This window comes from Odontesthes bonariensis, chromosome 1 (genome assembly GCF_027942865.1).
Source record: "Odontesthes bonariensis isolate fOdoBon6 chromosome 1, fOdoBon6.hap1, whole genome shotgun sequence".
Taxonomy (NCBI): Eukaryota; Metazoa; Chordata; class Actinopteri; order Atheriniformes; family Atherinopsidae; genus Odontesthes; species Odontesthes bonariensis.
In genome coordinates, this window is record NC_134506.1 from 31,808,126 (window position 1) to 31,835,196 (window position 27,071).

Sequence of the window (27,071 nt, forward strand, 5' to 3'; positions counted from 1 at the left end):
TACATTTTCATATCTCTAAAGTAAATATGAAACCGGGGTCAGCAGGTAGTTCTCTTAACGTGACAAAGACTGGAAAATAGAGGAAAACACATAATTCGTGTTTAAAAGTGAGTTGGGTGCTAAGTTGTACCCTGCAGTAACTCCCTAGACTTTTCACATTTTGAAGTTCCGAGTCAAGAAATAGTCTGTTAAAACAAAAATGTTATCTGTAGATGTGCTGGCTGATAGATATTTGTTTTGTTAATTTCAGATCAGGTTGACTGTTTCCCACGGTTTCCGGTCTTTATGGTTAAGTAAATGTTGTTTGTAGTTTTTACTAGACAGACATTAATGTGGGCTTATATAACATTTTCTGAAATGATAGTAAAAAGAAACTAAACAAACAGAATAAGCCAAATTCCCAAAATATCAAGCCACACATTTAATAACTACTAAGTTACTGTATCAGAATAAAATAGGCACAATGCTGGATAGTCGCAGGCTAATTTCAATAACATCCATTTTCACTGCAGCTTCACATAGCAGCTTTAGTGACCATTCAAAAGGCACTGTATATCCAAATTTCTCAAGGGGGGAAACTTTCAAAGGTCACAACAGTTACAAAAAGTCACAGTCGAGTCTGTTCATGTTATTTACAAAGTGTCCATGCCAGCAGGGCAAGTGTGATGGGCGGTGTAGGTCCTCTCATGATGTCCTGGTCCGTAGAGAGCTCATCCTGAGCACCGTGAGCTCGGCTACATTTGCATCTTGCATCTCCCCTTCTTGATGGCAGCTTTCTCTAATTACATATACTACGAGACCCATACAGATGAAAATAAGGAGGATTATGCCAATAACCTGGGTAAAAAAGAGTTAAAGTTTGTTCACAGCAACATAAAAGAGATATTTTCAATTAACAACATATATTGGCAGTTTTAAGAAGAGCCTTTAACAAGTAATGAGGGAGGTGTTTTCACACGACTCATCCTACACAATCCTCTGCAAACTAGAACGTTTTCAACTCACCTGAGAAAACACAAACAGCCTCTGTGAGCGGAGCATTAGTTCTTGCGGGGTGACAGCCCCCTCACTAATTGGCTCACACCACTTCTGTGGAGCCGCCTTGTCAACTAGCACAAATCTGCCCTCCCAGTCTGTCATAGCACAAGCAAAGTATTGGCCATCGAGGAACAACAAAATCAGCCACACGATAGCGGGAACAAAACTGGAGAGGGAAACAGTTTTCCTGCACCATTCATCACATCTGCATCCTTGAATGATGAGCATTAAGGTGAAAGCCATGACGGCAGGGATGATGAAGAACGCTGATGAAAACACTCCGTTCCATGTAGGGTTGCAAGGACACTCAAACTCCAGCTCCACAAGCTTCTCTAGTCCCATCAGGATAAAGCCAAAAGCCACATTTGATACCAGAGGACTGTTGCTAAGTTCATTTTTCAGCCTGGTAAGCCATTGTTGTCTACTATCCATACTAGATTGACTAAAGAATGAAGACAATCGTTGTAAAAAGCCCAAAAGAGGGTCCACCGTTTTGTGAACACATTGGCAACAGCTAAGTGATGCGTAATGAGCGCATCCAGGGGTAAGTTTTCCCCTCAGGCAAAATGCCACACTTCCACTCTGATTGGTTTTGAACAAAGGAGGGTGTGCTGTCTGCTCTGACATTTCTCTAGCTGATTGGTCTGTGTGAGGTTTCAGGTGGGGTTACATTTTAAATGTGGACTTCCATGGACAAACTGGAGGGAGGGCTGTAAAGTGGAGGGAAGTTTGTTCTGCAGTTGAGCACAGACAGGCCCTTTGCACCAGCCCTGCAAAAACACATGCATGGAAGTGCAGCCATATGTTAAAGGGCAAGCCTTTACACAGAAGAATCAAGTAACAGTCCCACATGGAGACCATTACTGAAAAAGGGGAATACTGCAATTAAATCTACATCTAGGTACAGAAAGAACTGTGCCAATACTATAAATCATTTTTATGAATAGGAGCAGATTGGCTTATCAATTGCCTGCCCTTATAAGAATTAAACACTTTTCGGTTTAGTCCAACTGGCCACATGAGGTCGCCCGTGCAGCAGCACAGATTGAGGATGGAGGAGGATTACAGGAGGCCATGTTGAACTTTGAAGGGGATTTGGCATACACAGTATGAGAGCACCCAGGCCACTGATGTGATGACATAATTCATAAATGACCTCAGTTAGCTCAAGAGCATCATCACAATTTCCTCACATAAAAAACTCAACAAGAGAAACCGTGGAGGCAGAGTGAAACAGAAAGGGAAAGACTCGACTCGTGACTGTCGCTTTCAGGAGATCTGAATAACCTTTGCATATATTTCTAAAATACAACAACTAAAATTGTGCTTTCTAGCAGACTCTGGATAGATTGTCACGAATATGATTTTGATACTGGGGAAAACTGGCATGACAACGGCAGCACTCATGATGCCACAGTTAGGAAATCACAATTGTAGCTGGAACAGTGTTTGAGCAGGACCCACATCCAAAATAAAATGGCAGATTATTAAAAAAAAAAGTGCACCTGTCATCTCATGTAGCACAAGTAGCAGTAGTTACAAATAAAAATGGACCTAGGCACATAACCTCCGGAGTTCGCAAACATCATCTACAATATTCTTGAATCTGCGCGTGTGTAAATTCATCCACGCTCATGTGCGCACTGGGCACGCGCGGCTTGTCGTTTCTGCCGTTGGTGTCCTACCAGCATCTGTTTTTCCTTTGCTATTAAAAATAGACTGGTGTTGATAACAGGCTTATGTTCCGGCTACATCACTCGCCGTCGGGAGACATTTGTGCGCTACTTTCATTTTAATCAAGGAACCGTGACCGTGGGAGCGCAAATGCGCATCAGTCTGCGCATCTTTGAATCTTTGGAATCTCACTGTGGACAATCTCCCTGACATCCAAAGACCTCTCCTCCGCAATCCGACGAGGCTTCTTCGCCGCCTATGGCCGCAAATCGGCTTCCCTGAGCCGCTGGCCTCGTCCCGGACCTTTCACCTACTGCTGCCCACAAAAAGGTCTTTGAATCTGGAAGACAGTTCTACAGTCTTTTAAAAATAATAATAATAATAATCATCCTCGGCTGACTGTTTTTAAACAACCCGGTGCTATGCTGGGCCCGTCTCTCTAGATCTTGTGATCAATAGCCGACACGATCTCTCCTCCCACATTCGTCCGACCGAGACCCCGGTACTCTTATCTAGCCCCAACGATGCATCCTTACGCAGTGATGCTGGCGGTGGTCCTTCTGGGGAACTTGATGCTGCCTTTCATCTTGGCTCAAAACGGTAAGCAGACAGAAGTGACCTCGGCATAAATGACTAGATTGCACTGAGGGAAAGTGACTTGACTTGTTTGAGGACGCCCGAGAGGATTTTGAGAAGGACTGCGTTAAGCCTCTACTTTAATTTCACGCGTCTCGACAACAAGGCCAGAGCTACAAAATTCGATGTCAGCTCTGACAACAAATTGTAACAACGAAGAAAAGAAAAAAAACGGACGGTGTAGTCAAATTTGTATTAATTGGTTATTAATTGCTCGAGTTGTGTAGGCGTGTCTGCAAGATAATTTAACTGTCACTTTCTGGCAAGTTGGATATATTAGAGATACAGAGGTTGGTGCTTGGAGCTACTGTCAAGATTAGTACCTTTATATGTTTAGTTGTAATATTTACATAGTTACCATTACTGACCACATGAAGCAGTGGTATATAGGCAGCATATAAGGGCTACTAGTGTTGTGTTTAGTCAAAAGGGGTTGGGTAGCAAGAGCATGTCAAGCTGAACCAAACAGTTCTGGCTGAAATAAGCAAACAGAGGTTAAAGACTCACCCAACCACATTGCTTTTTTGGCCAGCTTTCAGTGGGCCTTTTTTTCCCCTCCAGTTGGTTTTGTCTGCAGCTATTCCAACATTAAATCTATACACAGATTCTCTTACCTAAAAGCACTAGATATTCATTATTCCCCAACAATTAGAAAATGAAATGAAGTGAAATGTTTGGTTGCCTGAGATTCAGAGTTGTAAAACAAATGTACAAATGTGAATGTCAAAAGTTCACCGTGTAATGAAAACTGGCAGGTTTTGGTTTAAGAAAATGTCAGCAACATGCTGCTGGGGGTTCAAGGCTGTCTTCCAGCATGTCCTGCCATCAAATTGTGTTTAATCACATCAGCCGCTGGGCCACACAAATCAGCAGGCGTTCATTAGATAAAAGCGGAATCTTTGGAATTTTTCTGTTTTTAGTTTTTAAAAGAATCTCTTGAGCTGGTGCTTTGTTGTGCATTTGGAGTTTGAGCATTGCAGGTTTTTGCAACAGTTAATGATTCCCTATCTTTAAAGGAGCTGCTGTGCCCACGTGTCAAGGCCCACATTTTGACAAAATAGTGTCACTGACTCGGTCTAATCCCCTTTTACAGGAAAACAAGACTGAGAATTAACTGCACATACTTAATCATGTCAGTGCCCACATTGTTATTCTAAGTGGGATAAATGGAAACCCACTATGCAAGACTTAGTAAGATATGTATTTTGAAGACAGGTCGAAAAGGTTGTGGAAAATCTCACTCCAGCACCTTGTGAGGATTTAGTTTTTCTCGCACCATTTCAGTCTAAGCAACGTAACCACTGCAACGTTGTACTGTTTTGATCTGCATCTCGTAGAACATGATATGCAGTAATGAAAGAGGCACAATAAGTGAAATCCAGATCATTTCCCCCCAAAAAAATTGAAGCAACCTTCATCTTCAGCTGGTGAGGAGACAAACAAACTGAAATTCCACAGCTGTTACGTAACAACACATTATTACTTGAAGTCCTTTCTGCCTCCGTTGTTAATTTCTCTGAAGTGCTTGAAGTGTGTGCGTGCATAGTGAGGCGCTCTCTCATCTTGCTATCTGTAAAATTGAATACTCAATAAGCCCTCTTTTGTTTGACAAAGCTCAAGCAAAGGCATTCCAAACACTTCCTGTGGTCTTTGCCCAGAGTTGGTGCCCACTCACTGAGGCCCAGTTCACATAATTGGAACACACACACACACACACACACACACACACACACACACACACACACACACACACACACACACACACACACACACACACAAAGATATTGAGTGATCAGTGAGAGGCAATCTCGTGCCCATCAAGAAAAAAAAATCTGTCAGTGTTTAATCTGTTATGGAGAGATGCATTTTATTCAGTAAATACATCCTTCATTTATTGCTTGTTTGATAAGATGAGTAATAAGCCACAGTTAGTGTTTAGTGTCAAAGGAAATTTTCTGATATTTGTTCACATTGCATGCCAAAGCCATTTCACTTCTTTCTCACAGTTCAGATTAAGGGTAATCGGTGCATGGCTTCTTATGCAATGCTAGATTTTCCTGTGATACGATGGTGTTCAGGCAGTGATGTGGGGACAATAATAATTATAAGTGCATGAGATTTAATCACTGTGTCTGGGAAGCACAGGGAAATCGTGTCATTACTTCATGGTGTCGAGGAAAAGTAGGTCTTCTGTAGGTGGCCAGGTTGTGCGACAGATATGTGGAAGACTGTGAATTGCATCCATCCGTTCTGCAGCGTTTCTATTTTTACCCCCGAGACAGAGCAGAGAACTGTGGCTTTAAGGTCCTTTTGTGAAAGTGATTCCATTAACTCTTAATGGACGGCCTCCTTGTGCACAGCTGCATGGCCCTCTGAAGACTCATTGGAACTGTTTAAGAGGAGATATGGCGCAATCGTTTTGCAAAGAAAATAAAAGCTGTTGAGAAAGTGGCTGTGGCTGACCAGAAGAAGTACCTCTGGGTCTTACATAATTTCCCCCAACAAAGCATGTTACCAACTCCTGCTAGCTTTTGTGTTATCACTGCCTGTGAATCTAAACATTCAGGTCCTGCTAAAGGAAAGTTCTGGGACTTCTCAGCCTGCACCATGGTTCCCTTTGTATTTGGGTTTTTGTAATTTTGCAGTTGAACTCACATTGATCCAAAAAGCCATGACTGACTGCTGCAATACAATGTTATGGAGTAATTAAACTTGGCAAAGAAAAAAAGTGTTTATGTTTTCAACTGAATAGCTTACTGCTTGGCATTACTTTAGCAAAGATTTAAAATACGAAGAGTGCTTGTGCTTTTCCAGGCTCTTTCAGTTTTACTCTATTGTAGTTGGCATTTTTGGATTAAACCAGTAGACTTTTGAGTCAGCTAATCAGGATATGGTGGTTAGCTACTGTGCATGCAATGACATGCCACAACACTGAGGTTACTCTATTGAGTGAATAGTAACAAAGTAAACAATTTCGAATTAAATATATGTCGTGTTCTCTAAAACCACTTGAAATTTTTGAGGTTTGCCTTTTTTTATGTGATGATAATCAGCTCTTCTGCTAGGTTAGTCACCTTTTCAGAATTCCTCCCTGATTCAAACTCTGACTGCTGTCTTTTGCAAATTAGACACTGACTGCTCATTAGTACTTAATACAAACAAAATTCCATCATTTATGACAAGCCGACCTAGTCTCTGACAGAAGAAATCTTAGCTTGTTGTCAGACACTTACTGTTCTGATGCAAATAGAACCTTTTTTACTTTTCCATGGTCAAATGCCCTGTTAGATTACATTGCATCAAAGGTTTTGTGCCTATTTTACTCCCAAAATACAAGGGAGATTGAGTGGAGATTTAAGTGGTTATACAACCAAAAGATGCTTAAGATTAAGCATCTAGAAGACAACAGAAATGGTTTATTTTTGAGCTTTCACAATAGAAGTACAGAAGAATATTTTAAAGATGATGTCTAAGTGTACTGGCACTTATGTATTAGCATCTACAGAGGCCAACATTACAATGTAAGACAAGCATTTTACAGCCATGTACCATCCAATCAATAGACCTATATACTGCAGCAAAGTGTCCATTATCATGTTTCATGCAGGCTCTGGACAAAGATTCATCTGTGAGTCTGGAAAATAAAATGTAGAACTCGAGCCAAATTCTTACACTGAGTCACGCTTGCCCACTGTGAAATCTGATATGGCCTGCACTGATTAGGAGAAGCATCATACTGCATAAAACTCACTGCAGGGATGTTGTTTACTGAGAGAAAACTGTAATCTGAACAATGGTCTTTTTTAAAAAACAAAAATAGTCATTTGTTTTTGGGAAGGCTTTACTGTCTTTTTTTTTTTTTTTTTCAGCACCAAGCCTTTTCATATTTAAAGTATTAAACACATTCATAGCCACAGCCATGCATAACTGAAGGTCCTGTAGAAACAACTCAGGCTAAGTGAGCTGCACAAAGACTCAGGCTCAGGAAATAATTAAAGACTCTACCTTTTTTTTACCATTTTTGTATTGCCATTTTCTTTCAACGGGCCAGGTATTTAAAGGTAGGGTAGGAGATCCTGGATTTTGAGTCCAGCGAAGCTGCATTTTGAAAATACACCGGTAAAAAGTCCCAACCCTTTTCTTCACTTTCCCCCCGAAGGCACGCCTCTAGAGTACATGAATGCGCACGAGCACGAAGGTGCACGAGCGCTGTTCTGACAGCAAGCATCGATCGTTGCCGTATTTAGTATTTAGTATTTAGTTTATGCTAACTATACGTTTATAATGCTAGATGCTAGCCAAGCTGGCTCTAGTTTAGCTTCCTGCCAAACTTCTGGACGCGTAATTCGTTCACGGAGCAGGGTACGCGCACAGGTGGGGGAGGAGGGGGAGGGAGGAGCAGATTGCAGTTTGATAGACGGCATCAGAATCCAATCATTGTGAACGGTCCGTTCACAATGATTGGATACTGTTTTTCCTAGATTGTACGTTCTAGAGGCCACTAAAACTTTTCATATTTGTGTCAAAACTTTTAATTAATTGGTTGCAATGGGGGTGTGAAGAGTATTTCAAGCAATATGTAAAAAAATGTTCCAGAAAAAGATCCCCTACCCTGCCTTTAAGTATTCCAGGGGTATTGGGGCCACCTCCTAAAAGAAGATGCTATTCTTAAATCCTTAAATATATCTTTTCTAATTTTTCCTAATTATAAGTGACATTGCAGATAATGGGATGCCTTTTTTTACATACAAGCTGATTTAATCTAAACGTCATCTGACAAGGTCTTCGAGTCATTTAATATGACCAGATGATTTATGAAAAATGTTTGTCCCCCCTGCAGGAAGCTCTGCAAGACTGTCTTAGAGGTGTGATTCTGCTAATTTTCTAAATATTGCATGATTGTGAATCCTATGGGATGGATGGAAATGAGTGTTCCATGACACAGCCAATCTCAGCTCTTCTGGAGTTTTTTAGTAAATTGTTTGAATTCCCTTACTCTGACCTATGAAGGAGTAATAGGTAGTGTTTTCTGATAGTGATAAAATGGTAGAATTAGACACTTTCTCTACAGCACAGGGGGTTTGGGGGACTTAAATCTCATTAAACTGTTGCTTCTCCTCTGTGATCTGAATGACATGCAAAAAATGATAATCAAAAAATTATATATATAGGCTGTTTTACATGTATTTCAGCTTATATGAATTTGGAAAACTCAAAATTGCTGTCATTGGGCAAGAGGCAGGGTCCAACCTGGACAGGTCACCAGTCCATCACAGGGCCACATAGAGACAAACGACCATTCACGCTCACACTCACTCTGAAGGACAATTTAGTCACCAATTAACCTAATATGCATTTTTTTTGAGGCAGTGAGAGGTAGCTCTATCACCTGGAGGGAACCCACGCATACACAGGGAGAACATGCAAACTCCACACAGAAAAGGCCCCCGCTGGGATTCTAACTAAGAACCCTCTTGCTGTGAGGCGGCGGCGCTTACCACAACATTACCGTGCAGCCATGTGCAATGACATGCATAACCATAAACATGACCCTTTAAAATTCAACTATCTTTAACTTTTTATTACACCATAGAGGGGAAAATGTGCATTCTCATTGAGGCAAAAAATCTAGTTCTATCCTTGAGATAATAAGAATATGAAAAAATAAAAAGCCTTTGTCAGTTACAGTAGGTGACACATCATCTCTACTCGTTTATCAGCAGTCCCTGAAAGCTGGTTATCATTCATCGACTTATTTTCTTTGCCACACAACAATGGTAAATCTGTGTAAAATGCGTAGGTGTGTGTTGGTGAACTGTTCTTTGATAATATTGCTGGAGTTTGGAGCTCTGTTAATGTCGACAAGTAATGATGTATGTAGGACATATTTTATTTTTATTTCAAAATGTTAATTGGTAAGTCAGTGAATTTCTGATAATGATTGTAGTGTGAATAGTGTGTGCTATTGTTCACTGATGCTTTCTCAACTGAGTCAGCATATCCTAATCAACAAGACGCTGTTTTATGAATGATCAAAAACTTCCTTTTTTTTTACACCTCCCTGTTGGACATCACTAACACACCCTGTAGGGGAGTTTTTTTTATTATTATTCTCCTTACTTAAATGTTTTTTCCTCACCTGAGAGGCAGACAATCCCGCCAGGAGCTCATGTGGGGGGATATTTTAGGTCTTGACCTGTCACGAGTTGTAAAATACAGGCTGGTTAATAAATGTAGCGCATTGGCAGTGTTGGGAAAAGTCATGAAAAAATTAGTATGTCTGTCAGATTACTTTTTCAATATAATGCACAATAAAATGTACAGGGCTTTAAAAAAAAACAGTTCCTTTGTAACTTCATTTTCCCGCTTGCCACAAAAAACCCCCAAAGAAAATATATATAAGTAGTTGGTTAATGTTAGACAAAATAAACAGTTGGTTTAGGTTAGGAAATCGTCATAATTAGGTGTTAAAATACACACATTTTATTATACCAATATTTTTCATGATGCTATGTTGATACATCTCACAACTGTTACATAATTAGCTTGGGGTACCCGGCGCATCAAAAAGTGATGTATGTATTGTAGACGGTTTCCCAAGATAGTAACGTAACAGTAGCACATGCGACATGGGTTTATGTGCCATCTGTATGGTTTGATGTCACAAATGTACTGTTATCTGCTTTGTTTACATGGTAAATGGAGGTTAGATGTAGGTACTAGCCTCGTTACTAACTTTTTATATATTGTTCAGATGCTAGCTGACCATATTAAGGCTATGGATTTATCATTGTGCCCTGAGAAGGTCACTAATACATGATCCAACAGAAAACCAACTGCCAACGCCGCCAGTTTTGGACGATGAGACGGCTCATTGGCAATGTGTGGAGAACACAAATGTATGACTCTTGACGAAGCTGTTTTCACTCAGAAAGCTGTAACACTTGCTATATCTTTTTTTTGGCTTTCAACTGGTAAACACTGCTGGCTGGCCAAAGTAATAACGTTAATGAAATTTTAACTGTCAACCGTAGCCAGATAACGTTGACCCAGAATGCCAGAACACAGTGATATCTTATCTGTCAGGGCTCATTTTAATGTTTTTAGCATGTAGCACCACACCAAAAATGAGATCACCACACCAAGAATCAAGAGTAGTTCAAAGAAAATGAAAAGATGTTCTTCAAATTGGTTTGTTGGATTTTTCTACGGGTGATTATTTTACATTCCAGGAAGCAGTTAAGGATCTCTCTCCTTATAGGGCAATTGGGAAGAGCGCAAAATCTAAGAAAGTAAAGATGATCAACTGGGCTCAACTTGATGTCTTACATATAAAAAGTCCAATTTTAGAAGATATAAAAGGGGGCATCTAAATTATTTGTAGACACTACACCCCGTGTTGCAGCCATAGAATGGCAGATTTTGTGAAACAACTCATTTAAATCGGTCATCTAATCTTGTTATTATGGAATAAACCTGCTTTTGAGTTGGTTAAACCCTTTGGACTTTCAGTGTAACAATCAGACGGCTGTTTAGAAGAGCCAAGAAATCCAGGGTCTCATCAAAACTGTCAAAAATTTAATCCAGATAAAACAATAAACCTATGTATGGAGAACAAGTCCAAGGTGGAGTAGGAAGGTTTCGACAGCAATTTTAATGATTCATTGAATGACACAACACAGTTGTACGGATCGTGTCGGATGGAAAACACGACTGGTGATTCATTAGAAAATGGAAACCAAAAACACAGCTGAGGAAAACAAACCTAAACATAAAATCTAACCATAAGGTTAAAAAAACAAAAACAAAAAAATAACAAGAACAGACGACTGATTATTATTAGAAGGTTGTAATGAGAAGGATCTGACAAAGACTTATCTGTACAGGGGAGTATATATACTCCACTAATGAAGTGGCTACAGCTGAGGTTGATTAAGTTGGAGACAGGTGTGGAAGTGGAGCTGATAAGCAAAACAGGAGAACTGAGGATAACTAGGAGTCATGACCAGAACACAAATCTAAAACACAATGCAAAGTGTAAGCTCAAACAAAATACCAACTTCCACAGAACATACAACAGAGAGCCAAAGAAAATAAAAGCCAGGGAATAAAAGAAACGACCAACGAAGTACACAGAAGAGTAAAACAAAGAACTAAGAAATAATTCAACCATAGAAAAGACCATAACTCAAAACACCATGGAGTAACTATGAACAAAAAGACAAATCAAGACTTGGCTAATACAAACAGAATAAATCCTAATTTAAACAAATTACTCAAAACACCAAGAATCCAAACTGGAAAACAGAATGGAAACAGACAGACAAGAAAAACCCCAAATCCAAAGTCCCAAAAATCCACAAACCCTCACAAAACCACACTTTTAAACAGCACCAAAATATATTAAAAGAAATGTGATAACCCCATTGCATGAAATGAAAAAAATCATCAAGTATACAAACATTACTATACCTTAGAATTTTGCCTTCAGCTGTTTTAGTTAAATGGATATTTCAGGTTTTTTTCAAAGTGGGTTTGTGTGAAGTATTTATGAACAGTCAATCAGTACAGTTACATGCACACTAGAGTTAAGCTATGGTTACAGCTCAGCTGGGCTATTTAACTGGACCAGTGTTCCTGTAAAAGTTTAAATTCACTGGAGTAGAATCGAGTTACTGACTTTAGTGAATCTGGTGCCATTACACAGTAGTCTGTGAGAAAATGTTCCAGATGTTCAGGTACTTCTATCATTGTAGATGTAAGCGTAGTCAAATTCACTGCAAAGATGTTGTTTTTAAGTCACTTCAGTGGCGATTTCATCAGATGACATGCTTAGAAAATCTAAATCTTGTTAGAGAGGAGCAATGCTTTAAGCCTCCGCAAGTTTACACATAGGCTTAATGGGCTGTATTTGTTTACTTGTTTAGCTGTCTGACAAAAGGAACTGTTTTTACAAAAAGATGCAAAAAGACGGAACTCTGGAGAATATACAGAGCGCTTAGACCCATTAGAGTTTAGATGAGTGTATACATGCAGGAGTGATTTGAACCCAAACTGCATTATCTGGGTGTGCTAGTCCAGTTTAGCGAGGCACGATTTTGTAAAATTTCACCTGGACTAACATGATTACATATTTTAAAAGTCCAAATTCTCTTGGACTAACACTATATTCTTTCCTTTTTCTGGTATCATGTAAATGTGTGCGAGTGTTTCTATCATAGCCCCATGCAGGTATAGTAAAAATAGCACCTATATCCATAAACACACAGACACACTTTTTTAGCGGAGAACCAGTTCATTGACCCTAGGGGGTTTCCTACCCTCTGCTTTCTCTGTCTGTGTTGGGGGAGTACGGATGGGGATCTAGGTTGTACGCAGGCAGCACACGCACTCACTGGCTGCATGGTGGTGGTGTGTGGCTTGTTGTCAGTCCTCTGGGGGGGTTTCCTGTCTACCTGCATGAGTGGAATATGTAGTCTAAAATGACTATGCCTTTCAAAAAGCTTCAGACTGAGCTTATCACCAAAACACTTGTGGTTATTTTGTATTAATATTGCAAATGTCAGATAAGGGTGCAGTGAGTGTATTAATTTGGGCTTGGCATTATTTGAGAGACCTAATGCTTTCATATTATAAAAGTTAAACCTTTCATCGACAACTTTCTTGGTCAAATTACAGCATTCCATCATTGCAGCTACACAGTGCACATCAAAGATTTGATGTTAGACTAATTGTGAATTAAATCCAAGAGAAGCATGTCTCTTTGTGCAGTGAAGTTCTCATTTGTTTCATTGGGTGAGGTTTAATGAAACAGAAAACACGGTGGCTTGCTCTGTTACCACTAGCTATAAGCCACCTGTGACAACAAAGCAAATAGTAAGGCATTGCTTGTCGTGTAATAAACCGTCAGACAGCAAGTTGAAGCACAGTGTTCTGACAGAGTGCTGATTTCTGCAGAGCCTGCAGAGTCTCCTCATCACTGAATGCCTTCAGTACCTGATGAACCACTTATGAGCACCATCTCTGCTAGCACCCATGACACCCCCATATAGACAAGTTGACCTCTATTTAGACTTGTTTTTAAAATAATTTTTCTCTTTTATCCCATAACAGAAAGTCTTTTATCTCATTTTTGTTGATCAGGTATATGTACATGAAATGGATTCCAATAACAAAAGAGACTTTGTTCTGTGTTGCAAGTATCTTGCAGTTACCCTTGCTTTTAGTTGGAATTTCCAACAAATCACCACATGTGTGCCTACTCAATAAGTTGGAGAAAGCATAATCGGGTCCAAATCATATCTTTTTCATTTGTTTAGAACAAACCAAGCATAACTTAAGTCCATACATCTGTTCACAGTTTCTCCATTACAGAGGAGCCCATTTCTCTTCTGTCACTAAGTTACTGAGATCTGTGCAAATACTTCTCATTTCCCAAAACGACGTTGAAATGAGTGAGTACCGGCTGGCTACTTTGAGTTTTGTTTTCACTGTCTGTGTAAAGTTCCTTATTTAAACAAAACAGAAACTGGTCTGCTTATTGGTCTGTCGAGTGTCTGTAGTTTGCTCAGTGCCTATTTCTCCAGAGTCTCCCTGAACCCAAATGTGAATTAAGTCATCTGTTCATTTTTCTGATCTAATTTGCTTTCATCTTGGGGGACATTTCTGACCTCTTTCAAGTAGCTTCTGTACTGTGATTATGAGCCCTTATGCATAGATGACACTAGTTTTTTGTGTTAAGTGCCACTCCAATTTTTCCTTTTAATCATAGCAGAGAGTACTATAGTAAATGCTCCATCATATTAGAATATGTCTCAACAATGTAGGCAGGTAGGCTTGGATTCACCCTCAGGGATTGTGTGGTGGGCTTGGTAGGCCCAGATGTTTCCAGAGAAAAGAAACAAACGCTAATTACTCAGCATAGCTCCAGGCATTGCACATAGAAACACAAGTCATATGCATCTAATATCCTCTCAGATGTGTACCCTAGCAGGAAGACTGCTTTTTTTTCACATTTTTTTCCTATCCTCTCATTTATTTTTGCATTGCTGTGAGTCACAATGTGAGTATCAATTTGTTAAATTCCACTAACATCTGTATTCCTGCATAGGCAAAATGATTTACCTTTATTTATTTTTTTGGTCATATTTTCATTCCAGAATATCGCTAAGCTTTGCAGACAGTGTAATACCGCTATGGGAAAGAACTCAACTTAAATTTTCAACATGGCACTTAAACTTTGAACACGATAATTTGAATTAAATAAAACTTTAAACGTCACTGGCTTAATTTTTGTGGTGAGCTTAACACTAAAGCAGCACTCTTTACTCATAAGTCTACAAGCTCATCTGTTTGTGTGCTTAATGCTTATGATACATTACTTTGAGTAGAGATGACAGATCTAGGAGGGCCTGTAAGCTGTTGTATTTAGACTCGGCACACAGTCCAGCTCTCGGGAGACCACAGGCTCTTTGTTTCCATTTCCTCTACAACAATTCAGGGCACAGTAAGGGCGGTGCACTTTTCTGATTTACTTAAGCACGTGTGGTTAGAGCTGAGAGGCTGCAAAGCCCGCAGAGAACGGTGTCTGTGGTCCAGGTGATTTGTCATTCGATGAGGTTCATTTAGGCTGGCAGTGGACGGCTGGGCAAACTACTGATGTGGAACAGGGTCATGAATCAGGCACAGACACAGCATGGTTGTGGTAATAATGGTAATAATGCTCATGGATCCCATGGATGGGTTATGGATTTTATTATTAAACTCGCAGCATTTCAGAATGAATCCTCTTTTCTTATTTCAAAGAAGGTGGGTCAGGCAATTAGATAGGGAGATTAAGTGCCATTGATGTGAGTTGTATAAGGTACATTTTCAAGTTTTACATGATGTTCATTAAGTAAATTTTATAGTTAGAAGACAAACATGGTAATTTAGTGTTTATGTGGAACCTGGTTGAACTTATTTCACACCGCTTAGACCATATGTGAGTTTTGAAAACCCACTCTTAAAGACCAGCTTATCCAAAATGTAAGCTGGTTGACCTAATTTCTGGAGTTACCAGCACAAGCTGATATGGATAAAAAGAGATTACAGTGCACACATACCGTTACATTTATCTGTGAATGGCTTTCAATAAACAAGCACTGAAAAAAAATTTGATTTGGCACAAGTCTTTAAAGATTTGTTTAACTATTCGTGTGTATTGACAACATAAAATGTAGACTTTTAAACGGTGTTTTTTAAGGAGAAAAAAAAACAAGTCATGTCACCTGGAAGAATCTTGCTACAGATATTAGGTAAACAGTGTTGCAAGAAGGCCACGGGTATGGATTTCAGTGTGAAGGCAGTTTCTTTCAGCAACTCCAGTTTTCATCCACAGTCCAATGACATGCATGTTATGTGAATCGGTAACTCTCAACTGCCTGTAGGTGTGAAAGTGGGTGTGAATGTGTTTGTCCGTCTGTATGTATTAGCTCTGTGACAGACTGGCAACATGTCCAAACTGCACTTCACCTCTCACCCAGTGTGTTCTGGGATAGACTCCAGCAATGCATGTTCCTGAACAAGATAAGTGAGTGAAGACAATCGGTTGATGATAATAGAAGACCAGCAGTGCACATGAAAAAACAGAAAGAAAAAACATACAAGCAAAGTTAAAGTATCAAACTGACAGCATTTGGTAAAACATTAGTTTGGTTATTTTTTATAAGTGTAATATTAATAAAATGCCATTTTTACAATTTAATGAAGTTCAACTTTTATGATGTTATTGCTAAGATATTTCTGTAACTTACAAACTTGGATTAAACTTAAAAACTTATTTTTGCTTGAGGTCATAACTTCATATATAACTGGTACATAACGAGTAGTAATACGAGAGTAATAAAAAGTAGTGCTATCAATTGATGAAAATATTCACACATTTTTATATATGTTCTAAATTAACTTTACAGGGAGATTTTCAATTATTATTATCTGTTATCTGGCTGGGTTTTGAAGATGAACTTGCCATTTTCTTTACTTGAGACTAATTATAGCTTGCCTTCCACAAGATTTGACTACATCCCTCTTTGATTTCCTGAACTACAGAGCAGACCAAAGTGTCACATTCACAGAATGTGCCTATGGTAATAAAAAAATCAGTGGCACTGAGCGGAATTTTTGTGAACTCATTAACTTCTTAATTTTGACAGCCCTAATGAAAAGGTATATCATTTATCCTTGTTTTTTTTTTTTTAATTCAAAGCGGGGTTGTGTGAAGTACTGATGAGGAGCGAGTGTCTGATCTTCAGTAGAAAGTAGAAAGTAGCAGAATCTGTTGGTTTCTTAATGGGTGAACCAGGAAAAAAGCTACTCTCAATCAACCCAAACCTGAAGAACTTCCTCCTAGTTTGGCTGGAAGCTAAAATAGGGATTTTTTACAACATGCCACTTCTGTATCAGTCAGTTAAAGACTGAACATAGATCTCTGTATGCTCTCTGTTGGTAAATGCACAAATGCACATCAACATGTTATGGTGTTTTGCTTCCACTTGGGGGCAGTCTCATAAATAATCGTAATAATCTCACCTGTGGCCTACTCTTAGTTGTATTGGTCCTGTTGTTATTTCTTTAATTTTTCTCTGCTGCTGAGGGAAAAAAAAAGTAAAAGTAGACAAAGATCTGTTCTGTGATGGAGTAAAACTAAGTGTTACATTATGAATATTGTCCAGTGCAGCTGTTATCTGAGTTTTTAAACTGTTTTCTTTGCTATTTATGGTTCCTGGCACTTCATCCTCTTTGTTGTAAAATTGGTTGTTTTCAGTTCCTTCTAGCTCTAGCTGGTTTGAGCTAACTTTCAACCAATCAGTATTTTTTCGGCACATCACAGAAGCCTATGGGTTGTTCTTTCGGAGGACTGAGCATCTGTCTGAGGTTTCAAACACCCTCACAAGGACTCATAGTGTTGAAAACTGAACCGTGTTTCAACAGACCACAGCCATGTTTCTACATGGACATGCTGCAGTTGAGAAAATTTAGCGACAAGGCAAACACAACTGTCTGACGTTGAAGTGACGTGTTATGAAAATACAGTGTTTTTTTTGACCTGCTATATTTTTGGTTTGCGATGTAAAAAATAATCTCTTCTCATTGCCCCCCCATCAGGATTTGTTTCTGATTCTCCAAACTGAGGGAGCTGAATCAATGCTTACAATACTCACAAATCTGCATTATGTATCTCATTCTTTTTATTTCAGTTACATTCATTCCTCAGACAAGGCGGTGTCAGAGGAATTACTTCTAAACCGCTGATTTTAACAGCTCAAATGATTGAATCGAGTGCTCTCATTCTGCACACATGTACATAAGAAGGCAAGTGATGCCTTAATCAAGTGGTGCCAGAGGCTGATGCGACATAGTAAGTGTAGAAAATTGTTGGGTGATTGTTCAGCCACTTGATTAAGTGAATCATTAAGAAACAGTGAGAGTGGTCAAATACTGTTGTTTCCCCTCAGTATGTAATGTGTTTACCTGTGGATATTTAATTTAGTGTAACTAATGTTTCTGTTTGCTTAAGCAATAGTGAATGACAGATTTATTTTAAAATCTTATTGAACTCATCTTTCTAAGGTTATTTGGGAGATACAAAAAAACAGAAAAACAAACACTAAAGTAGCACTACTTGCTGCTTTGGATTTGGGACTGGATGACTTCAAGTTTGTCTGACAGGTCGCTTTAAGTGGGTCAGGGAACCCTGACGTCGAATGGACTGGACTCGGACAGATAATAACCTTTTCTTTTTCCACCTATCAATAATTTTGAGGCTTGCTTCTTTTTGATTTGCCTTTAATCATCCTCTCTTTTGTTTGTATGTACTCTGACCCTATTTTTTTTTCTTCTCTATCCCTTGGCCTTTCCATGCCTTCCTGCTGCTCTCACCCTCTTTAACCCTTTCCTTCCCTGCCATACAATTTTCCTCTCCAGCTGGGTTTGTGAAGTCGCCACTGTCTGAGACTAAGCTTACGGGGGACACCTTTGAGCTGTACTGCGAGGTGGTCGGTAACCCTGTTCCAGAGATCCAGTGGTGGTATGCTGAGATCAATCGAGCCGACTCCTTCAAGCAGCTGTGGGACGGAGCCCGCAAGCGTCGGGTATCCATCAACACGGCCTATGGCACCAACGGGGTCAGTGTGCTTGGCATCACGCGCCTTACATTGGAGGACTCTGGGACCTATGAGTGCCGGGCAAGCAACGACCCCAGGCGCAATGACCTCCGACAAAACCCTGCCATCACCTGGATCCGCGCCCAGGCCACCATTTCAGTGCTACAGAGTGAGTGGTCTATGTACTGTAGTACCTAGATGGTGAACAAACCTGTCCTTCAAGAGCCCACCAACACCACAGGGATCACTGGCCAGTCAAAAGAAAAAAAAAAAAAAAAAAAGAATGCAAAACAAATTTATACATGTTAACTTTGTAAAGTGTCCTTTTACAACTTAAGAAATTAGATATTCAAATCGTCTAAATCCATTATGCCAGTGGTTGCCTTTTGTGTTATTTATTTTTTATTCTTTATGTTCTCTACTAGTGAATTCAGTGAATTCCCCGTCTCTCCCAAAATCCCAGAGTATTGTAAATGACCACAAACCCAGGAACTTTACCCAGTCTCTATACATTTCCGTTCGCCCTCTCACACCAAACCTTTGCTCTTACTCTGTTGTGTGTCATTTTACAATATTCTCATCAATATCTTTTTCTCTTTATCCTAATTTCATCCCATTTCCTATTCCAAGCTTTGTTTGTGATATTTATTCTTTCACTAACATGTTGTGTCTCTTGCGTTGCATTGGTTGTTTTATTTACTTCAAAGCCCTGCCCGCCAGCTAAATTCAGTGGAAACCTAGTGGTGCTTTGAAGTAATGGTACTTTTGATTTAACTTTCTCACTGTGGGCACAGTCTAAATGGGACTGTAAGAAGACACAAGGAGGAATCCTTTCAGGTGTAATACCTACTGTAAACTCCTTCCTGATAAAAGCAAACATTTGCTACTTTCAAATTTATTTGTGGTAATCCAATAAAGGATGTGACCACATGGGGGCCCGGAGTGTCTCATTTCTTGTTTAGATGAGATTTTCACTTCTACCCAACAGTCTCTCTGGACCTGTCTGTGCAACTTTATTTTACCTTGTGCCTTCTCAGCCATTAAGTGTGTGACTGTGAATCAGTAATGACATTATATCCTTTAACCCTCAGCTCTGTGCACACAATCATTCAAACAAACTGAATTTCAACAGGACCCTTCTAATTTGTACATGCTTCAGTGATCTGCCCACTGGAGCACAGGGAGATGTGGAATGTTGTTAGTCATAGTGAAGCTTTGAGAAGTTTAAGAGAGTCTGGTCTTTGCTGACCTTTTTTGATTGGACTAACACATTTAGATTTATGTGCAAAGTACAGCAGCTCTTTGTCTCATTTGCATGTTATCTACTCTCCTTCTTTTGATAACAAATTTCAAACTATCTCAAAATATATTCTGTCATTACTGAGAAATAAATGTTTCTTCAATATACATGCAATATGCAAATTATTCCATGTATATTACAGGCTATACATAACAGCCCTTTGGTACAGATGTAAAGTTTGAAGCTTGAGAAACATGCTTACATGTAAGCCTGATTGTCTTGTTTTGGCCCTCTTGTTTCACTAAATTTAGTTTGTGAATGTTGAGCTCTCTATATAAAAAGTCATTATGTGAATACAAACAGTATTGTACTCATAACATAAATTTTTTTTTCCTGTTGGGCCTTTTGATTTTCAAGTAAATGCATTTTTAATGTTGAATATAAAAAATGCATGTATTGTTAAAATATATTGGAAATACATATTTTCCATATGTATATAAATACGTGATTACAGTGATGTGGTGCCCATATACAGGAAACTCAAAAAACGTGTAGATTTCAAGGTTTAGTTAGACATTTTGGGAAACGCTGATACCACTCTCAGGCAAATGTTACAGCTAGCACACAGCTAGCTTAGCTTTTGCATTGAGACAGACAATAGCAGAAACTGCTAGCAAGTTTCTGTTCTGCTTCTGTTCTATTAAAAAAACTCTGGTCCTCAAGGGCCGCTGTCCTGCAGGTTTAAGATATTTCCCTGCTCCAACACACCTGATTCCGATCGATGCCTCGTTAGCTGGTTTGTGCAGAATTTAACAAATATTTTGAAGAGATCCAATTAATCTGAATCAGGTGTGTCGAAGTAGGGAAACATCTAAAACTTGCAGGACAGCGGCCTGAAAAGAAATCAGGAAAATGTGTATAATTGTGGTATAATGTGCCAGAAAACTAATTATTTGCCTGTAGCTGCAAGGGTAGCGTGTTCTACTATGGTATTTTGTCTTTTGATTCTCAACAAGAAAGCAAATGAAAGTCTTTCCCAAAATGTTCCTCTATTTCTTCAACAAAGAATTGCAGCTGTGGTCAAGTTAAATCGTGGCATTTACAAGTGACTCAGATGTAGGTAAGTTTTCATGCTGAACAAAAAAAAAAACCTAGAGAGACCACTCCTGCATTATTGCATGATTGTTACACCTAACTAAAGAAAAAAAAAGTATATTTCTCACTCTGCCTGAACCTCAACCCAAATGGCAAATACATGAAAGAGAATTATGATGCAGGAGTGGTTTTTGAGATATTTGTGGATATTTCCCTTATGTGCACATTAATTATGGCAGAACACAGCTTTTTTTCTGTACAAAAAAAATGAACTATAAATCTTTTTCAGTCACTTGTCATATATCTACATGCACATATATTTTGTGTTGTATGCCACTTAGAGTGATCTAAAAGCAAAGAAGCCGCAGTTAGATTTTATTGCAAAATCACACAAGTTATTCTGAAATATTTTGCAACCTGAAATTGGAAATAGCATATCCCCTCGCAAAAGTGTGAGGGTTTCAGACCAAATAGTTCAATCACATGCTCAGAAGGGCCACTATTACCTAAATGCAAGGATAGTTACAAAAAACAAAATATTCCCTTGAATGTAGAGCTTTCAAGGTTGTTGGTATGATGCTTTTATTTAGTTGAACAGATTTCATACAAAAAATCTAACGGAAAATGTGACAATCTAAAGATTGTCAATTCTTTGTCAGTTCACTGGATACAACATCCCTATCAGTGTAGCACTGCGGGAGTGCAGAACTAGAGGACACACAAGGTCAGGTTTTATGACATCTTCACTCATGCAGAGCAACATTTTACCTACATTCGACTACATTCTAATATGGTGATACATCTGCATCAAACATACACCACATTTTAAGTGTGACAAGATGTCCGACAAACAACCTTCTGGTTAAATTGCCAGTGGACTATTCTGCCATTTTTGCTAAATGTTAATTTATGCATCCCATGTTGTGTGTGTACGCATGTCTCGAAGATACTATTAATAGTACGTGTGGCTCTGCTTTGTCAGGGAGAGAATTGTAAGAGGGGGAGGGGAGAGATATCCCCATAGCTATTCAGTATTCAGATCTACAAGAAGAAGGTGCTGTAAAAGAAGTCACCTCCCAGTCTTAATATCCCCTCTTTCCCCATTGTTCCCCTCTGCCTTACTAGTGGCTCTGCAGCAGTAGCCAGCAGTAGGATTATGATGCTTCTCCTCTGTGCTCCTCCCCCTGGGGCTCTGTTGTTGCCATGGTTGGCCCGCCCTAAAGCAGGGGGAGGAGCAGTGAGGAGGAGGCTTCCTGCTCACTACTCAAGGCAGAGCAAAGGGCACCTTGCTTTCAGATGACATGCTGCTTCCGTGATCGTCCTTAGGAAATCAACCCTGATATTGTTTCATAACCACTGTGGTTAGTAATGTAGATGCTTAGACACTTGTAATGCAAAATGTCTATGATCTGTTGATCTGCCTTGATTTTACAACTGAGAGTAAATCACAATCAGCTGAAAAATGTGAGCCTCATAATTCCTCCACGATACTCCCGTCATTGCCTAGAAATGATCAATAGAAACTAGAATGATGCTCAAATTGTTGCATGGAAACAGCACAAAAAAACACAACAAAGGTTGAGTCAGTCAGCTGCAGCAGCTGGTTATACCACAGACAGGACAATTAAGACGGGAGGGATAAGACATGGAGGGGAGCTTTGCGGCACAGGTTAGTTGAGGCATGGTGGTACTCACATCAAGGTACATTCATAGCCTATAAAGCTGATCACACACACTCAGTTATTTAAAATGAGCCTGTATTTACCTCCAATAATTAAGGCTCAGGTGTTTTTCTCACTCTCATTGAGTGTAACTGTAGTGATTCTGGTAGTAAACTCTTACATGTTGAAATATTTACATTATGAAAAGATAAGACCAAGCCACTGACGTTTTGTTTGCAATCAAGGCCCTTATCCATTCAGAAATGTAATGAAACTTGTCAGTTATCTTTAAAATGAATGCTTCTGAGCTGAAAAGAAATCAAGTCATTCAGCGTTAGAACTGAGTGAAAGCAAGCAAGTTTCATAACAGGTTCAAAATGAAGCACAACCTGCAAAATATTAGTATTGGCCTAAAGCACATCTCTTTGTGGGTGTATGAGTAGCTGTTTTCTAAGATGAGGCTCAATAAATCTTTTTTTTTCCCTATGGTGAGTGGTATACAGTACCTAAGCTGAGTATTTAGAGAGGTGTTATAAATGATGCACCTGATTTCTGTACTTGAATGGGATAATTTACGGTAGGATATCTTAAAGAACCCTCACAGTTTCCTGATTAAAACATTAACATCACTGCAGACATTACCAAGAGCATATCTCATTTTCTGTCAACTATTTCCCTGGAGACTGTATGACACTTCAACTCATATTTAATTAAGGTTGGCCAATGTAGCATTAATATACATTACTCCAGTTCATCAAACAAATTAAGAAATAACAAGTTTATCCAAAAATATTTCTACCCTGAAGATAAATGACATTCCAATGGAAACATACCCTTATCATGACTCTTGTTTATTGTATGTGTGAACTTCACTTCATACACTCCCTCCCACACAGATCATTTAAAAACAAAACAGCATACAGCCCACAGCTACTACAGCAAAGCAAAGGGGGAAGCATTAAAACAGCTCTTAGCCCTAGTTCAGGGATAAGGTTTGACTGTCTCTGTCTTCCAGAACCAAAGATCAATGCATCTGATCAGACCATCCTGTCATCGGACTCCTCTGGCAAACCAGTTATCCTGAAGTGCAACCTCACCACTGCCCACACGCAACACAAGGAAAGCTTCTGGATGAAGAATGGACACGAGATCCCTAACACACGAACAGAGCAGAGAACCACAGAGTACAGGTGACAAAAAGCTTTGAGAGGACATTTAACTTTCTATTGCTTAAAGAGGTGGGAAGTTGAAGAGAATTCATCAATAGTCAATGAAATTATTTTATAAAAAAATTAAGTATTCATGTAAGCAATAATAGTGCAGAGATAATCTTGAATAGGCATATCTTTCTCAGTGGGGGGTGTGGAGAAATTCTTACAGATGATGAGGATCTTGCATAGAAAAAAGGCATTATACTGACTGATTCTCAGCTAGAAATGAGAGTTGCACTCAACTGCATGTGTGGTAACTCAGGTTTGTTTTTCTGCTTGGCTAACTGATTGAAGGTATTTTCATGTAAGTGGGACACAGGCCACAGACCATTGTGTAGCAGGTGTTTCCTCTTCTACAATAAACGTGTGTTACACTTTCTTAGTTTCAATAGAAACAGGATGAAGGAACCCACCAAAACTAGCTGTGCAGTCATAAAAAAAAAAAAAAAAACAGTACACCAGCCTTCAATTATAAGGTTTTAGATATCCGGACATTATTACAAAAATCATCTGGTTCCTAGCAGGTCATAAAATTAGTTAAATGCAACATCAGATGAACAACAACACATGACATATTATATTATTTGTCATTTTTTATTTCACAAGAAACTAAGCCAAAATACAGAAGCAGTGCGGGAAAAACTAATTATACCCTGTTAGAATAACCATTTAGCGGCTGGATGATGCAGTATCAGAAGATAAATAGACGAGGAATCATGTAGCAGCCAATGAGTGGTTTATGGAAGTTTTTGATTTGACAGCCATGGGAGCAGCATGCCCAGACACACCATCAGCAGCCCCCACAGATATGAAACTGGCTCCTTATATACAGAGTCACTGATAGTCTACCTGGGCCCCTACTATTAACAGGTGTTGTCCTTTTTGTTTTTCAATAAAATAAGCTTCATTAGTACAGACACATGTTTTTCATATATATACATATATTCACATTAAAATGCTGCATTCTACTCACACCCTCCAAATAAAACCACAAAAGCATTAAAAATAATATATAAATATACCCCAGTACTTAAAAATTCCCCACTCCCATCCAACCACTTGGTCCCTCCCAGAATACTTATGAGCGTGTTTGTTCGCCCGGGGAGCCTTTTTGGCTGCGCACCTGAGAGCAGACGCAGAATCGGACAGGTGAGTTTTCCACACAACAAGTTAAACAATTTCTGTGACCTTGTGCTAGAATACACCAATTCCCCAAGACACAATAGCATGTAGATGCTTGACATTGCACATTCCGTAATTATCGAATACTCCTCTGAGTTTACAGTTTGCAGACTGACACTCTGCTCTCTTTCAGGTGGAGCCGTACGTTTCTGTTGCAACCGCAAGAAACAACTGCCGTAAATACTCAACAAACAGCAATAAATAAACTAATAAATATTACTACCAATATGTGCAAATGTACAATGGATTTTGTTTTGTGCAAACATCGCGATTAAAGTGCAAAGGGTTATTAATCATGTGCGTTGTCGTTTCTTAAAGTGCAATTTAGTAAAAGTGAAAATTATGCCCACAACCTGTGCAATATTTACAAGAGCAAAAGCTGCTGTCAGGACTAGTAACAAAGTCCTCTTTGTTACACACCCCATGATTAAAAAGCTTGTAGAACTCGCTTTAGCAGCAATAACTTGAAGTAGTCCAGTTATGTAGATATTATCAACCTCTCACATTAGTGTAGACGAATTCTGGCCCACTCTTTATGTTGTGGTTTCGGTTCATGGAGGGTTTGGTGAATCTTTAAGATGCTTGCTTAAAGTCTTGCCACAGCATTTCACTCCGGTTGAGTCTCGATTTTCACTTGGCTATTGTAATACTATGATTCCGGGCATTCTGTTGTAGATTTTCTGGTGTGCTTGAGATCATTGTCCTGTTGCATGATCCAGTTTTGGTCAAGCATTAGCTGTTGGACAAATGACCGCAAATTTGATTCACATCTGATTACTTCATGGTCAACTCAATTACTGCAAGACATACAGGTTCTGTAGCTGCAAAACAAGCCCGAATCATCACCCACCAACATGCTTGACAGTTGGTATGAGGCGCTAGTGTGGCCCGTTTTCACCAATTGCAGGTTGATATTAACGTCAAACATGTCCACTTTGGTTTCGTCTGTCCAACGGATATTGTTCCAGAAGTCTTGTGGTTTGTTCAGGTGCAACTTTGCAACCCAAAGTCGTGCTGCCATGTTGTTTTTAGAGAGATGGGAATTTCTTCCGGTAACCCTTGCAAACAAGCCTTGTTTGTTACCGTCATGAACTATAACATAAAACATGCTGAGGCATGTAGAGTCTGAGATGTAACTCTTGGGTTTGTTGCAATTTTTCTTTGCATTGCACAGTCTGACCTTGCCTTGATGTCCACTTAATTGGCAACTGTCTTGAATGTTTTCCAGTTGTGAATGATCTTTCTCATTGTACCATCATGGACTCCAAAAAATTGCTTCTGGAAAATCATTTCTGATGTCTTTCCTTGGAACTGAGTTTAAAACATCTGAATGCTCCAGACCAGCTAAGTACGAAAACTTTCAGCTTCTATAGAGGTGGTCACACTTGCAAATGATCAACTAATTGAGTACATTCAATTAGCAGCTCTTAGCTGTCACTTACCCAATGGTTACCTCAATTCCTACATTACCACATTTGTTTGTCCCAATATTTAAAGCATTAACATAAAAGGTATGTGTGTATTTTCACATGACTGTACAAGTAGTCATATTTGAGCAATTATTGAGTGTCTAACTCTCTTCTTAATGATGGAAAACGCCAAAGGGCGGCGATTTTTACAGAGAAAACTAATCTGTTGTACCTTGTTCTTGTGGCTGGCAGAGCATTTCACATTTCAATCTGCTGGTTTACAATCAATAAATAACAATACACAGCAATTTTGAAGCAGGAGTGGTTAATAGCAGGGCTGAATGGCAGTGCGGTAGTTAGCCTTTCTGTGTAGTTCACCCTCCCCCGTGCGTGGGTCTACTCTAGGTACTCTGCAGACCAAAGACATGTATGTTTGGTTGGAATGGAAAATGGATGAATGGAGGTGGTTCATAGCTAATTTGTTTTTCAAAGTAATCAGTGACTTTTTAAATAGAATAATGTAATTGTTTGTTACAACCACTGCGATGTTTGATACCCTAGTTCAGTGATACTCACAATTTTTTTCACAAAAGCCACATTGGCAGACCATAATCAAGGGAAGAGCCACTTTTACGACAACATACTAAAGTCCCCTTTTGCAAATATGCATTTCTACATATAAAACATCCCACAAAAAAAAGAAACAACAATTGTGCAACAATTAAGACCACATTTACCTTAATACTGGGATGAGCGGAAGCTGGCATGTTGTCCTTGACTTT

At 39.2% G+C, this 27,071-nt stretch overlaps 1 protein-coding gene across 3 annotated transcripts in view; it reads left to right on the forward strand.

The window, feature by feature from the left end:
• The first annotated feature begins 2,682 nt into the window (after positions 1–2,682).
• The window catches only part of LOC142379281 (neuroplastin-like), a 36,616-nt gene continuing 12,227 nt past the window's right edge, over positions 2,683–27,071 (forward strand). The window contains exons 1-3 of one of the 3 annotated variants that reach the window (XR_012769671.1): positions 2,683–3,312; positions 18,313–18,660; positions 23,503–23,677. Coding sequence is in view for 2 of the 3 variants with exons in the window: in XM_075464417.1 (XP_075320532.1) it covers positions 3,237–3,312; positions 18,313–18,660; positions 23,503–23,677 (599 nt within the window). In the remaining variant the exon portion in view is untranslated. The remainder of the gene's footprint in view (positions 3,313–18,312; positions 18,661–23,502; positions 23,678–27,071) is intronic. The other 2 variants (XM_075464417.1, XM_075464429.1) reach the window with 2 other exon arrangements.